Below are 16,326 nucleotides of genomic sequence, written 5' to 3'. Positions count from 1 at the left end.
AACATCAAAAAAATAATCGAATATGAGCTACAGTTACATTTAAAACACTAGAAAGTAACTAGCTTTGGTTATGTTAGGTTTTTATAAAAAAAATTGATTGTCACTTCTTTTTCCCTCAAAGATGCCTTTTATTTTTTCTCAAAATTTTGATTTGTTCAAATAATTTACTATTTTATTTGATCGGTTTTAAAGGAATCGAAAAACTAATACTAACGCTATTCGATCCGTTTTGAATAAGGACTCACGTATCGTTAAGCTCGAAATAAGGGCTAGCGGATTTTGAATTGATAGTCGATAAAATATGTATTTGTTGTTTTTTTTTCCTTCAGGAGTTAAAAAAAACAAACAAGAGGAACTTTATTGTTTGAAAGTATTTCGTTGAATTATTATCTTATAAGTATAGATCCGAATATCACAAATAATAATTTTTGATAAAAAAAAAATTACGTGCTATAATAAAAAAAAGACCCAACTTTAAAGAGTGATTTATAGAAGCGTTAAAAAAAGAATATTTAGCCAACCCCCTTCCACTCCCCGCATATAGGTTGGCTGATTCTTTAGTGATTTTCTAAAAATGTATAAATAATAGTTTTAAGTATTTACAAAGCTATATGATATTCTCCGATTGGCCAAAAAAAAGGGAAATTTGAAATTTTTAAAAATGTAGATTTTTAAAAAAAATGGCGGATACGTAGTATACACTGCATAGTAAATTTTTATGCACAATTTTTTTTTTTTTAAAAAAATATAAATTATCGTATATAATAATTTTCATGATTTATAATAATATATAAATATACGCGAATTTTTTTTAAAAAAAAACGAAATTATAGACGGCAATCGTGCATTTATTTTTTTTAAGCAGATGGGGTGCTGAATTTTATTGGCTGCTGCCTTAATCACGTGATTGATAAACGACCAATTTTTGACAACTTTAAACACCCCCCCCCCCAACACTTTCCCGCATCTTAACGAGAAAGGTAGTGGTGGGAGAAGCGCAACTGTAGATATAAAATGCGTTTTTTTGGGTTATTAAATTTTTTCCTTTTAAATGCTTCGAGAACTTTAGTGTTTTTTTTTAAATATGGACATTATCTTTATGTTCATCTAAATAATTATCTATAATAAAGGGGGGTAGGTATTAACCCTTTTTTTAAAAAAAAATCAAAGTGTATGTATGTGTCAATCGGAGAAAGAAACATTTTCCCTTGAGGATTCGCAGGAAGTAGAGGTGCAAGAAGGGGAAGTAAAATCGTAGAATTGCTCGTTTCCCGCAGCTTGACAACGCGCGTCTAATTACGAAAAATGAACGAATAAATGAATACAAAGCAGTTTAAACCAATAATTAGTAACATTTCTCAGCTTTAACTATAAACAATATATAAGCGCTTTATCTTACTTTCTTTAACTCTTCTTTTATTTAGAAAGAAAAGAAAAGAAAGAAAAGAAAGAAAGAAATTTTACTAACGATACTTATTATTTTTTTTAAAAAAATGAACAGATCCAAGCTTGTACCTACCTAGATCATTTCCGTCGCCATCTTTTCGGGGTGTTTTGGGGTCATAAATGACTCCCAAACTGCGACCCCTGGCCATCTTGTAATGGTGGAGGCCAGGAAGAATATTCATGGAATTTCTGGAAAAATTTTGGAAGGCTTGTTTCGAGCTTCGAGAATATCGCTTCGGGAAAAAATTAATCCCCGAGCCCGATTCGACGTTCGTTAGAGGGAGATACGAGCAAAGCGGGTAAGTCAGCGAATGGTACTTGCGAATATTGTTATTTTGAACCGACTTTGGCGGCGTTTCGGGAGGTTTAACGATCAAAAATGTTTTGTCGATATTCGATTCGCGGTTTGGGAAATCGCGATTTTGGTCGAACCTCGAAATTCGGAGACGATTCGAGTTGGGGGTTAAACTTTTGCGAGTAGCGAATTTATTTTGGTTGGAAGTTGTGGGACTTTTGTCGATAAATCAATTTATTTTTTTAAATTAACTGGCTATTTTTCTTTTCTTTTCGAAACCGTAAATTATATTTTACAGTTCAATGTCGCACTTTTCGAATATAATGGGGTTCGGTCAGTTCTATCGGTTTCGAATGGAGACGAAAGTAAATATATACGAGTTGGGGTTGTTTTGGTCCAGTCTAATTTACATAAATTCCTAAGGTTTCTTAAGGGTTCAGCTTTTTAGAGAACTTTCAACAAAAAAAAAAGAAAGGAAAGAGTACATGCGATTTGGATTTTGGACACCATTCTACGCGTTTGAACAGCTGATAGAGTTTATTAAATTTTTTACAAATAGGATTCATTTGTTTTCTTAGTTAATTAATTTTACCTTGCATCCAAATCCTGATGATAATTTAGGAATATAATTAATATAAGTTTTATAAAATAAATGGTATTCCAATATATTGGTTGGCGTCAGGAAGGTGTCAATCCGATTTTTCAAAAAAAAAATAGGCAGCTTCGATTTTTCTATTCCTAAGACAAGAGAGTGGTTATAGCTATCCTTAAGGCGAACCATCAAAGTTTCAGATGGCAGTTCTTCTCTGAACAGATCTTCGCTAGAATTACTCTTTACTATCCTTATTCTCTACATTTTTTACGCTATATTTTGTGTTGTATATGAAAAGTTATATAAAACCACATAAACTCGTAAAAAAAAATAAAATAAATGGTTTATATGTATTCTCAGAACACCCGAGAAAAATAAATAAATGATTGGCATTAACATAATCTAAAATTTAAAAAAAAAAAAATTGTACTCACTCGAGAGAATAGCGGCCATTTATCGCCATACTATTTACAAACGAATTGACGTCATCGATCAAAGTATTTTGGCGTTGAATGTCGCGTATCGAGAAGCCACGTGATACGTTACGATCTTTGTCCGCCTTTTCATCGAGCCTAGGGGAACTAGCGCTAGGCCTTTGTTGAATCTCGAGAAAGGATAAAGAAAAAAAAAATAAATTAAGTTTCCATTCTTGGATAAATTCCTCTCACTATCCACCACAAGCACGCATTTTTTTTTTAAGTAATATATATTTCAGCCGGAGCGAGAATCCCCTAAAAAATGTGGCTATCGTCCGCTGTATTTCACCCGAGTTTCTAACTAACCCGTTAAAAATATTAAAAATTTGAAATGATAGTTCGTTCGCGAACCGAGAAAATTGTGTAAAAAAGCCCAATTAGGGGTGGACATGATACCTCTTAAGCAGCAGTCAACATTGAAGCCTAAAAAAATGTTACCGGAAGTTAGTGGTTGTTAAATAGCCCGATTAGGATCGTGTTGCTAAAAATAAAACTATGTAAAAGTTTCGAGATTTTGGCAAATAGGAATTCCAAACATTTTCTGTCCATCCACGATAAAAAAAAAAAAAATTCTCGTAGACTTACATGAATATTAATTTTTTTTTTCTTTGGCGTAAAATCTTTAATCGCGCCGTTTTCGATAAATCGGCGAGAATCGGTCTTTTTAACAAGGCCAAACAGAAGAGCCTGGAGATTTTGTTTCCAAGGAATCAGTGAAAATCGTAGGCCCCTACCTTGTTGGACAGTTTTAAGATGATTAATAGCGCAAAAACCTTCTCTGCATCTTCCTAAAAAGAGAAGAAGCTAACATCGGTATGGAACACCATTCATTTCTAGAAGATCCTCTTTACAATCAAATTTAAAGGGTGTCAGAAAGGTTGTCTGTCCCGTGGTTACAAAAATCTTCTACGAAATCATCCTAAAAAGGGAAGACGTTAACACCAGTATTGGAAACTATTCATTTCTAGAAGATCCTCCTTACAAACAAATTTGAAGGGCGCCAAAAGGTTGTCCCATCTGTTTAACGAATTCTCGAAGCTGACATAGTATTAATTTAGCTAAAAATCTTATTTTAAAATTTGGTGAAATCGAGCCGCTTAACAGCATTACAGGTCAGAGAGTTCTCGGGAAAACGTCGAATAAAATTCTTTTTTTTAGAAAAAATTATTTTCCTCGGGAGCTTATAATTTGCCATTTCGCTGAAAATTTCATACTCGCTCAAATGTCCCCAATTTAAAAATAAAAAATTCGGGCTTCTGCCTTTATTTGTAAATATATTACTCGGAACTGATTGGTCGGGCCAAAATCGAGGTCCGATGCCAGGTTCCATAATATATATATATAGAAGTAATGTAGTAGTAGTAGTAGTAAATACCTCTTCGACCGTATCGTAAAACACTTCGGTAGATTTTTCGGCGCCGATTTTATCCTCCGAAGTCGATTTGGCGGGAAAAACGTAAAGGGGACCGCGAACCCTATCGGGGTAGTCGTAATAGGGTTCGTGAAGATTCATTTTTATAGAGTAATCTTTTCGCACAAAAAAAAATATGTAATTATAAATATTCCAATTCCTATTTTTTTTAATACAGCTGTCCTGTTATAGGGAATTTTATCTATCCACTAGGAAGAGAAAAAGAAGCAAAAAAACGAAATATTACTTTAACTTAGAAAAAGAACAAACACGTACAATAAAATACGGTAAATTACCAGGTTAGCCGATACTTCTTAATAGTTATCGTTGCAAAAAAATGTATCTTAGAAAATTGTTTCATTTTTCCCAAAAACTTTGATCAAAAAAAATCCCGTTTTAAAACTAGTAATGTTAATAAGCCCGATTTACATTTTAGCCAACATAATATAATGCAAGTCTAGAAGAATTTGCTCAATAAATTACCAGGTTAGCCGATACTTCTTAATAGTTATCGTTACAAAAATGTATCTTAGAAAATTGTTTCATTTTTCCCAAAAACTTAGATCAAAAAAAATCCCGTTTTAAAACTAGTAATGTTAATAAGCCCGATTTACATTTTAGCCAACATAATATAATGCAATCCTAGAAGAATTTGCTCAATAAATTACCAGGTTAGCCGATACTTCTTAATAGTTATCGTTACAAAAAAATGTATCTTAGAAAATTGATTATGTTAATAAGCCCGATTTACATTTTAGCCAACATAATATAATGCAAGCCTAGAAGAATTTGCTCACATAAGTGGCAGAAAGGGTTTGGAACACCTATTCGTCAAATCTCGATGCCCTACATTATATTATTTTCTCGGGGCTAAAACCTTACTTGGGCGTTTTTTAAAAAATCGTAACCAATTTTAAAGGTATTTTCAACACTAGCTTAGAAAAATCCTCAGAGGATGATATAATCTTTGAAGATTTTATTTTAATTTTGAAGAGCATTTCTACGAGGAAGCCGATCCCCCAAAATGATAATGAATTTTCATCAATTAGGCATTTCGGTATTCGACTAAAAAAAAAATGGACGTATCGATTAGAAAATATAAAAATATGCGTTACACTCGTTCTCGTTTGTAGCTTCATCCCCACCTTTCCCAGCACGAGAAAACGGGGAACCATTAGGGTCCTTGTCACATTTTCGCCCTCTGCGACCTCGAAAATTGTCGTCTACCAGACGCTGACAAGCCGAAGGCCCGTTCAGGGCTTCTATAAGGGGCACGGTCTCGAAGCCACGGGGCAAATTACCCCGGCCAACTTTGTGGGATAACGTGGTTCGGGGTCTGTGTTTTGGCTTGGCGTCGCGTTCATCCCCCGTGGCGGGATTAAGGGGCGTCTGAAAGTTGGTGGTGGTATAAAGGGGGGGCTCACCCGAGCAAATGGTGTTCTCGTGTTCTTTAGAGTTTAATTCGATGCCGTCGCGGTTATTAAACCTCGTTTCTTTTATATCCGAGTATATGCGATTCAATTCTAATTTGCCAGCGTTACGGTGTCCGCCGGTTTGAAACCGTATTTCCGGAAATGGTTTTTTCTTGAACCCAATTTTCCCGATTCGGCCAACACCTGATTCGCGTTCTTCGGGAGTAGCGTACGCGATATCGATAGAATTACTAGTAGTCGGATTTTTGCCGCCGACAAATTCATTAGGACTACCTGGCCGGTTTTTTATATTCGATTGAACTTTTTCGTTTAGTTTTGTCTTGCTTCCTCCCGGCCTGAGACTTTGGTAAACCGGTTCGATATCCGATTTCCCGTCGTTATTTTTATCGGCTAATCCCAGATATCGGCCATCTATTTTATCCGAGCGAATTTTGTCGCGAGCTGAATTTTTTCGAATCTCTTTAAGGTCAGCCATTTTTGCGGCGGTTATTTTTCTCATGACCTCGCATCTCAAGAGCGCTTTAAACGGGATTCTACAGACCGGACAATTACCGTCTTGAAACCTGTTTTAGCGGAATACAAGAAAATACATTTGAAAGATGGGATTTGAACCCGTTTTATCATTTTTTGCCCCGGTTCGGGTTCAATAAAATAGGTTCGCGAACCCTGCGAAGTACGCTCGAAATCGGGAGGGTAAGCAAAATATGCTATAATATTCTATCAAATCACTCACTTACGATGAATTAGTAAAGCTAATTTAAGTGACGAAAAATATCTTTTCGTGATTTGGGACCGTTATAATAATCTGGGAACATATATATATATTTTTTTTGTTTGCTTAATTCAAAGAAATTAAAATAATATTGTATTGGGGTATCTCTGAGAGAGAGAAAAACTATCAAGGAATTGCCAGCAAGATTAAGTATAAAAATGATTGGAAGTGGTAATGCGAAGAAATAAAACTAAGATGGCTTTGGGCATATGTAAAGTAAGACAAACGATGACTGGGTAAAGAGAAGCATTTTTATGGAAGTAGGAGGTTCAAGACCTAAAGGAAGGATCAAAATTACGTGGATAAATGTAATAGAGGCGGGTATGAGAAAAACGAATCTTACAAGTATTGATGCTCAGGACCGTCAAAAATGGAAAAGAAAAATCGGAGGGGAAAACTGGCCAGCCTGGGTAAACCTGGAAATAGCCATTGAACCGAGAAGTTGAAAGTGAGCAAAAAAAATATGTATATATATATACATACACCTAATAAATCGTGATTATTGAAAAAATAGGACATTTTAAATTGGCGCTAAAATTCAGAAAGGTACGTGTCTCATTAGCTAATGCGAAATTTTATCATTATTTCAAATTGGGGAATAGAATAAAAATTCGCGATAAGATAGGCCGCTCACAAATCGCAATAAGTGTCCCATGCCCATCTTTTAAAAAAAATTATGAGGGCATTTTTTTTTCCTTACAAAATCTTTATAGGTACACTTAAAATAAAAGGATTATTTTCAAATTATATTTTGACATTTTTACAGTTGCTATGGAAGTACAGGAAATAATGCATTTGGCAAAAAAAAAGAAGTAAATAGAACATTATAATATTCAAACTGACGTTATTTTGGGGCAGGAAATCAAAATCCCTCTTTCCTTTGAGCTAAATTAAAAATCGGTTAAGCTAACATGCCAAAAAAAATGCTTATAAAAGAGTAATAAAACTTAAAAGCATTTATTTATTTTATAAAAAAAACCTTAGCACTGTCGCGCATGCGTGGCACAAACAAAGATGACGGCAAGGCAAAAGTAGGGTATCACGTGCCCTCGACAAGCAAACCACGCAATCCGATTGGTCTACTTGACAAGAGTCATCTTCGGAAGAGGAGCAAGAGACCGGACCGGGTGCCGTTTCACATTTTGAGTCTGATACTGGTTGGCAACGATCACTATCCAATATCGTTATAGCAACAGGTGAAGATACCGGTATTAAACTAGGGACCGATTTGTACTCCGAATTCAAATCAGATATCGATTTTGAAACGGATAACGGGTGCGAAAGTTTGTCGTCCAGTCGAGTCAGCGGAAAAGGGGCGGACACCTCTTTTAAATTCGGATTCGAGGAGTTAACTGATGGGTTTTTAATCTGTTATAAAGTAGGTAAAAATGTAATATTTAACATCAACCAATGCGATTTTGAAGAAAAAATTGGTTTTAATACCAATGTGGTAAAAATTTGTAAAAATGCGAGGTGGGGGGGGGGGGGGTGTCAGAAATCTTATCGTGTCCGTCCAGACCAAAGCCTGGGAAAAACATCCCGGGAAAAGTGCATAAATGTTCGCGAACATTTTTTTTTATAGGAGGAACCGGACAAATTTCGCGGGCTGGATCAAATCAGGATAAAATATTCACGGGTTGCGCTGAAGAAAAAAAAGCCCTGTCGATCTCTAATATGTGGGCCTCTTCTTTAGAATCGAAATTATTGCAGACATTTCTTACTGACACTAAAAACTCTCATAAAAAAATGGTAAAATTTGAACGCCATCAAATTTGAGAAATAGCAGATAGAACGTTTTAAATAATTCTTGAGCCGATTTTTAAAAACGGCTAACTCGATATTTTAGCCAGAAAAATATTGCCCAAGACTCAAAATTTCGCTAATAGATGTCAAAATCTTTGTTCCTTCTACAACAAAAATCTTGAGGCTTAGGCAATATTTTTCTGGCTAAAATATTGAGTTAGCCGTTTTTAAAATCGGCTCAAAACGAGCTGTTTAACACTAGTTTTGAAGAAATTTGCCAAAAATAAGATATAACGAAGTTTGACTCCAAATTATAAATGTCTTACTGCTAGTATCTATTAAATTTTAGGTTCTACCAGTCGAGTATTATCAGAATCGGATAACGGTTTAGAAAGCTGATCGAATAACGGTTTAGAAAGTTGATCGAATACCGGTTTTGAATTTTTCGAATAAGAAAACGAAGGCTCATCTGCCTTTAGTTGATAATAAAAATATGTTATATTAAAAATTCAAAAAAAAAATAATTAAAATTTAATAAAAGAAATTAACCGGATTATAGGCCAGACCGGGTATTTGAGTCATGTCGCTTAATACTGCCTCGGATAACGGATTTGAAACCGGGTTAAGGGATTCTTCGGGTACATGGGAGGTAGTAATGGGAGTAGATGTCTAAGAATAATAACGGAGATTATTTTATTATTAAGGTCGTGTCCCTGGTTCATGAAATTTTCTAGACACTTAGTCTGTTTTGACCGGCTATATAGCTTCACTCTAAAAAGCCTAAAAACAATAAAAGGGGGCCATTTTGATTTACGTTAACGTTAAGGCGTCTTTGCGGACAAGAAAAAATATATAAATAGCCAATAGTATTTATTTAACGTACCGCACTTAAAACTAACCAAAATAAGGGTGTCCTTGGTTCAAAAATGGGTTTAAGCTTGGGCTAAACCGAAAATAAGTATTCGAAAATAGGTGGAACCAATGGACGCGGCCTAAGTGTGCTTAAAATTCAAGAGAAAATTTTGCAAAAGTTATTATTTAAATTTACTCATTAAACTCACTTATATTTTCCTTACACGGAGAGAACGAGAAACAGAGGGCGGATGGAGAGGGGGGGGGGCTATTTTTTTTTAAAGAATTACTCACGCACTTTCGATAATTTTGTTTATACTTCCGGTTTTCGAATGCAAACCGATTTCATAAAGTATCATTTTCTTTTGGTGATGTTGTTCAATTTTTTGTATATTTATAATTTTAATAAAATAGGGTGCAAAGTAAAATACTTATATTCACAGATACATTTGTATAAGGGTAATATAATATACATCACGTGGTTACACTTTCTCAAAATTAACCTATTAATATTTTTCGAACGATTAAAGAAATCGAATTTATTTTTCCGATGGTCAACGGGGAAAGGTTTAGCCAAGACATTTAATATTCATATTCAATAACGCCAATCTGTTTTTTCTTCCCTAGTGAACCTCTTTTTTCCCGGGCGATTCCGTGACGTCATCGTTGGCCATTTTGTTTTCGATCCCGTAAATTTCTTGGATCAGGAAGCACAAGCCGTCCGATATGAGTTTCTGTTTGAGAGGTTTGAGAACGTAACCGCCCGTAGTTCGGTCTCGACTCGTTTCTATGGTAGCTAAAGTCACGTGGATTTGACGGTTCATATCTTTTATTTTTGTAAAATGAAATTCTCATTTCCGTTTTCATTTAATATGCATTTTTATTTTCCTTTCTTTCATTCCCCTTTCCGTATTTATAAAAAAATTTGCAGACTTACCGGGTTCTCTAGTCACACAACAAATAACCACCGGATATTTGACGGAATTTGGCTTATCGTCGTTACCCTGAGCATTTTTATCCTTTGATTTAGCATCTTTCACGTTCAAATTGGCGCTTATTGATGGCGGCAAATCCCTTTCCATCAGCTTGGACATCTTGATGTAAGTGTCGTTGTCGCAAGTTTCGATGGTTTCTTGAAACGTACCGCCTGAATACGATGAAAAAATTTTTTTAAAAAAATGAGTGACATGTGGAGAATATTTTTTTTTTCTTTCCTTTTCTTTTTCTTTCCTTTTCTTTTTTCTTATTTTCAAAGATAAAAATAAAATTACAGTTATCGAAATATTTAGAGAATAAAAAAAAAATATAACAAATAATTTCCATATGGATTATTATTTAGAAATAAATATTATTAAATTCTCTGTAAAAAAAAAATCAGAGTTTCAAGGAAGACTTCTTGAAGGATCTGAAGATTTTTCTTTCTCGTTCTGCACAAGATTTTGAGCAATTATAAAAATATTTTTAGGAAACTAACTTAAAATTTTACAAATTTTGTTCAAATGAAATCATGAAAATATTTTTTTTTACACAAATCGCTCAAAAAAAATGTCTTCCTTTTTCTTATCCATTATGGCATCTCAAATATCGAATGTCAAACTCTGGGTATACAAACTGACACCTGCCATCAAAAGGGTAAACCACGTCAAATAATTCCATCATAATTTATATACATATATAACAATTTTTTTCTGCACCTTTATCATTCGGCGCGGTGCTTTTATTTGAAGTCACGGTGTTGGAAGCATAAGAGCAGGATCCTGTCTTGTGAAATGGAACGACGACATTTTGAGGGGACAAAAAAGTCGTGGTCTTATATAGGGCTTTTTGGTTAGGGAAAACGGTGCCCATGTTGTAAGAGTAACGCCTTTTGGTAGGATTAATAGTAACGGCAGTAGAGCTTTTACCAGGCATAGTGCCACTCAAACTTGATTTGACATCCGTCATGGGTTGTCCAGAGATATCGATATTATTAACCTTATTACGGGAATGTAGAATCTTATTTATAATCATAAAATCAAGCGTATTTACCTCAGGAGTATTGTGGCTCATATTAACCCCGGTAGAATCAGTGTTCAGTGAATTGTTCGTGTTTGTCCTACGAAAAAGATTGTTGAATTTGTTCAAGTTTTGTAGACCTTTAAAATTGAGCGGAGACAATAGGGATGATGAGGTGTGGGTAGACCTGGATGAGTTATCATATTTGCCAGAAGCGGTTCCCGGATTGGCCTGAGAGGCGTGACGATGGCAATGACGGTGTTTACGGTGTTTGTGCTGGCTTTCGAGAAGGATAGCTGGGTCCACAACGTGGGATGTTTGGCAGAAAATCTGGCCCGAACCGGATTCGTAATTATACGTGGGGGACTTCATAGTTTTGTCATCTAGCGTATAACTTTTTTGGGTTAGGTTTAAATAAATCACTATTATTATATATATATATTGTTTTATATCCACTTTTTTTTTCATGCCAATCATTTTATTTATTACTTTTATATTTCAATAAATTTTTAAAAATGTAACACAAAAAAAATGTCATACGTGAACTTAATTATTTATTTTGACCAAGTTTCCTATTCTTCGCACCTTTGTACATTGAGCATCATTATAATCGAGAGAACTAATGATGAGAAATCAAACTCAATTTTGAACCGAGCTTCAAAAAGTGCCAACTCAATATTTTTTTTAGCCAGAAAAAAAAAATAATGCCAAAAGTCTCGTTACGCTGATAGATGTTTCTAGCCTTCGTACCCACTATGAGAAAAAAAAATTTCTAGAACTTGCGTAATATTTTTTTTTCTCTATAAAATACTGAGTTGCCCATTTCATGAATAGACCTCGCAATCACTTATACAAGATAAGCATTAGGAATCTTCTAGAATAAAACCACCACAAATTATATACCTCGTGGATCACTTTTCGACTATATTATTGATTTCTTTCGTGTTTTTTAGTGGAGAAATAAATTTTAAAGAAATATAATTATCGTATTAAATTTTGGATTACATTAATTAACCTCACATTTAACAACAAATACGGGTATATTCACCGATACCTTTTTTTATTAGATCACGAGGTGTTTCTGAGGATGAACCGATCCGACCCCTCTAGCGATTCCCCATGTAGTGGGTGGCATTCTACCCCGTACTGATATGTCCCGATAAATCAAAAATCAAAGGATTAAAAACTTCTTTTTTTAAAAAAAGAATGACTTTATAACCGGGATTCGTAACAAGGCCATCTTTTTTTTTTGGTTCTGTTCCGTTCCAGCACTTCTAAAATTAATTATGAACTATCGGTACCAATCACTAGTGAAGGTGGTCATAATCCCGAAGGTAACTCAAGGATCCCTTTTCATCCATTTATACTTCGTATCTATTTTCACTCCATTATATTATCTTTAATTTTATTTTATAATCAGGGCTGCGTTCAAATCAAAATATCTGTCCTAAATATAATTCCAGGAAATTTTAAAAATTTCCGAATTTTTTTTAAAAAAAAAAGATTTAGGACATGACTCTAATAAAAAAAAATTAAAAAGGTTAATATCCATTTTTCTAAGAGGTATTTGGAATTGAAGCAAGGGACATTAAGTCTTAATTATGGTAAGCGTTAAATACCGCGATGACGCTCAAGCGATTGAGTGATATATAAAATAAATGGATAATATTAAATTCATAGGTACGCTATGGCTTAAAAATGAATTACGCGCCGTGCGGCTTAAGCAATAACGCGGTACGCGCTCACCATAAATGAGGTCTTAATGGGCAGGGCATACTTAATTTTTATATATTATATATAGACAACAGTTTCATACATTGATAAACGTTGTATTGTCTTATCTGTCTTATGTCTATTTATTATCATGATAAAATTATTTATATGGATGCTATGGACTCTTTTCTCTAACCAATCCCAAACCCAAGGCATATTTTTATGGATTTTAGTCATTTTTAAAAGCAAAAATCTATTTTCAATATGAAATCAAAACATTTTTGAAGATTCTTACAAAAAAATTAATGTTTTTTTGTGTGTTTCATTCCAAATGTATTTATAAGGATATCTCTTTCGGTTTACAAAATAAACTAATAATTTCTAATCATTTAAGTTATGGGGTAGTTTGCTAGTAATTTCTATGGACAGAACCTGGATCAAAATAAGATCTAGGTTTTGGTCGGTCTGGGCAAACCACATTATATAAAAAATTACAAATCTAGACCTATAATAAACCCTATGAAAATTTTGTGAGATCCGTATCCCTGATTAATAGGGAATATATATTATTTAATAAGCTTCTGGGTTTCATGAAAGAAATGAATAAAATAAAAATTACGCCAGAAAAGAAATGTAATAAAATAATGAAAATATTTTATTTTAAACCAATCCCAAATTTAGTCTGGACAAGACTGTCACTAAAAAAACAGCTTAATACTAAGAGTATTGAAAAGAAAATTGGTCTACGTATTGGTATTACTTAATTGGAGGTGATAGGACTAGACCACATTTCTTTTGAGATTAAAATATTTATTCCCCTTTTCATAATGAAAATTCTGGACCTCCACCCATTCACATGTATCTCAAAAATAAATATTTAAAAAAAACTAATTCTAAAAGTCAGTGGTAGAATACTTACATAAGTTTCCCTGAGGCAAAATTTTCTCTTGCAAAGTAGTAAATGGTTATTGCTATCTTAACATCAGCATCAAATATAAATTCTATACAATATTTTGGAGAATCATTACAAATATCTGTGTTATGATCTAGTTCATTTGTTTTCATTCTATTTTATAGTTTATATATATTTAAATGATAAATAAAATATATATAACTAACCTTATAAATTTTAATGTGTCTTTCCTGATATGTACAAGACTCGTCAATGTTCTGACAGGTTCAAACCACATAGGTGCTTTATAAGGAAACTAATAATTATACAATAATAATATTGAAAAGAAGTTATATTTACAAGCATAGGTGGACCAAGATATTTCAAATCTGTTAAATCGCCAAATAAAAATGTCTCAGGATAGGTTCTTTCAAATTTATGACCTCCCATTATAAAATATGGTGCAAAATATGTATCTTAATTAATATAAATAAATTAGCCAACATATATATATCAAATTTTTATTTTACTTTTGTTAGCATGATTTTGAGATCTAAGTTTAGTATCACGAAATCCAGCTTCAGGATTTAAAAATGGACTCAATATATTTAAAAGCCAACTATTCTGAATTCCTAACCAATTACCCATAGCATAGGTATTGAATATATATATGTGACCTGTGTTCACTCTTTTTGTTATTTGCCATATATGGATAGAATCATCCACATATGATTATGGTTCGAGGTGTTAAACAGATTATAAAAAAATAATAACTATTTTCATGTTGTTAAGTTGTTATATATTATATTAATTCCTTATTTTTCAAAGTCAATTATAACAAGTTTGGAGGATATATTTTTTGTACTATTTATTGTTTAAATAACTAAAAGTTTAATATTAACGTAAAAACATATTAAATTACTAGAGGCTAATGTTGTTAAACGGCTGGGCCGATTTCTGGAAATGGATGGTTTAAGATTTTAGTCAAAATATTATCACGGGGATTTTGCTTACAGGTGGCAGAAAGGTTTGAACCACTATTTACAAATCTCGAGACTTACATTATTTAATTTTTGCTAAGATTTTAATCAAGCCGTTTTTTAAAATCAACTAAATCGGGCCGTTTAACAAGACGACTAGCTGCAGATTGGGCCAAATATTTATCGCCATCCTGAAAAAGGCCCATATAGGTTTCTATACAGGGGGTACGAATTAGTCTTATCGAAATTTCGAGGTGGTATAATCAGAACCATAATCGATATTTCTCTATAAAAATAGGGAGAGCACGTTAAAATGGAAAAAAAAGAGATAAACTTTTTTGATAAAATTTGAGATTAATTATTGGGAAACATATTATATAATTTAAAAGAGATATCATCATTATTATGTATGTTCGGTATCTATCGAACCCTAATCTAGGACAAAAATAATTTTGTTCAGATATCTTAGTAATAGGGGTTCCTTAATTCAACAGAAAAAAATTTCTGAGCGATTTAGTATTCCTTCTGAGAAATTCAATAAAAAAATCAAATTTTTATTTTCAAAATTGTCTTTAATTTTAAGATAAATATCTGTATAAATCCTTAGCTATAAGTCCAAGCGTTACAGCTTTTATTCTGAGGGAAATAATATAAGTCTTTTAGAATTAGATTTTATAACATTTTAAGCAACCATATGAAATGTCTAAGACTGGCATGATTGGAGCCTTATCATGTTTAATTAAACAAAAATATTTGAAAATTGATAAGAAAATGAAATTCAAAGCTCCACCAAATCAATTAAATCCTATTAAGTTCCGATGGCCTCTACTTTTTTTCTGATCAAAATTTTTTTTATATAAATTTTAACTACCTAATTTAAAGCAAATGTTTTAAAAAATGCTCCGATTAGGACGTGTCCCATGGGGATTCGTAATCTTTCAATATTAAATCATTCTTTGAGAACGATTTTCATATTATAATAATCTGATTTGCCGGGAAATTATTCCAAAAAGTGTATAGTATCCACGTTCTAAACTTCAAATGAATGTCAACTAATGAAACGGTAGAACTAAAATATGATGCTAAATCTTTATTAAATACTTAAATATAAAGTGAAAACGTAATCAAAATAAAAGAAAAATAAAATTAATATAAATTAAAATTAAAAATTATGTTCGCAATTTCATAATAATAATTAACAAGTAAAATATCCTCGATTATATATACTTTCTATCCTATTCATTTACATCGTCTTTACTCAAATTATCTAATAATTCGTTTCATTTCTTTAACAATCGATTTGAATATTACTTCTTTTTTCTCGATTTTATTTCAAAGTAAATTTAGACATTACAACAAACTTATTAATTTTTATAAAGATTTATCATATAAATTCAAAGTGTTGTATTTGGCTATATTTGAGTAATATAATTAAAAGATCATTTTATTATAATAATATATAAAATTTCATATTAAGAATTTTATAATATAAAAAAATTACATTTTAAGAATCAACTAATTACTTTGTATCTATAAATTCGCTCTATTTATATCAACATTTCATATATTATTCCTTGAGCGTTAATTTAGGTCAAAAAAATGGTTAATATTAATTTAACTTAAATTATTTGAACAATAAAAAATAATATAAATTATAAAAAGTAACAATTTAACTTCAAAATAAAATGGAAATACAACCTTAGGAAAAATTGAATTAATAAATAGA

General features: G+C 32.5%; 1 protein-coding gene across 1 annotated transcript; it reads right to left on the bottom strand.

Annotated features, from left to right (window-relative positions):
- Nucleotides 1-368: 368 nt before the first annotated feature.
- On the bottom strand, nucleotides 369-14,300 carry LOC135922641 (uncharacterized). The gene is made up of 16 exons (XM_065457062.1): nucleotides 14,151-14,300; nucleotides 13,981-14,096; nucleotides 13,848-13,936; nucleotides 13,648-13,794; nucleotides 11,049-11,409; nucleotides 10,715-10,994; nucleotides 9,958-10,167; nucleotides 9,653-9,846; nucleotides 8,718-8,837; nucleotides 8,525-8,641; nucleotides 7,405-7,793; nucleotides 5,336-6,216; nucleotides 4,185-4,336; nucleotides 2,768-2,937; nucleotides 1,520-1,956; nucleotides 369-1,292 (listed from the first exon to the last, which is right to left on the bottom strand). Exons 1-16 carry the CDS (start codon nucleotides 14,266-14,268, stop codon nucleotides 1,183-1,185), a joined length of 3,891 nt encoding a protein of 1,296 aa, XP_065313134.1. The 5' UTR covers nucleotides 14,269-14,300; the 3' UTR covers nucleotides 369-1,182.
- Between the last annotated feature and the right edge of the window lie 2,026 nt (nucleotides 14,301-16,326).

This window comes from Gordionus sp. m RMFG-2023, chromosome 1 (genome assembly GCF_954871325.1).
Source record: "Gordionus sp. m RMFG-2023 chromosome 1, tfGorSpeb1-WG-v2, whole genome shotgun sequence".
Lineage (NCBI taxonomy): Eukaryota > Metazoa > Nematomorpha > Gordioida > Chordodea > Parachordodidae > Gordionus > Gordionus sp. m RMFG-2023.
The sequence above is the reverse complement of the archived record's forward strand: the minus strand, read 5'-3'. Positions and strand labels throughout refer to the sequence as shown.

Excerpts from the sequence above, each read along its gene's own strand:
- LOC135922641 (XM_065457062.1), bottom strand. The coding sequence starts at position 14,268 with ATGGGTAATTGGTTAGGAATTCAGAATAGTTGGCTTTTAAATATATTG. Across the intron at positions 13,795-13,847 it reads GACACATTAAAATTTATAAG|AATGAAAACAAATGAACTAG; the intron begins GTTAGTTATATA and ends ACTATAAAATAG. Across the intron at positions 2,938-4,184 it reads TTTACGATACGGTCGAAGAG|ATTCAACAAAGGCCTAGCGC; the intron begins GTATTTACTACT and ends TCCTTTCTCGAG.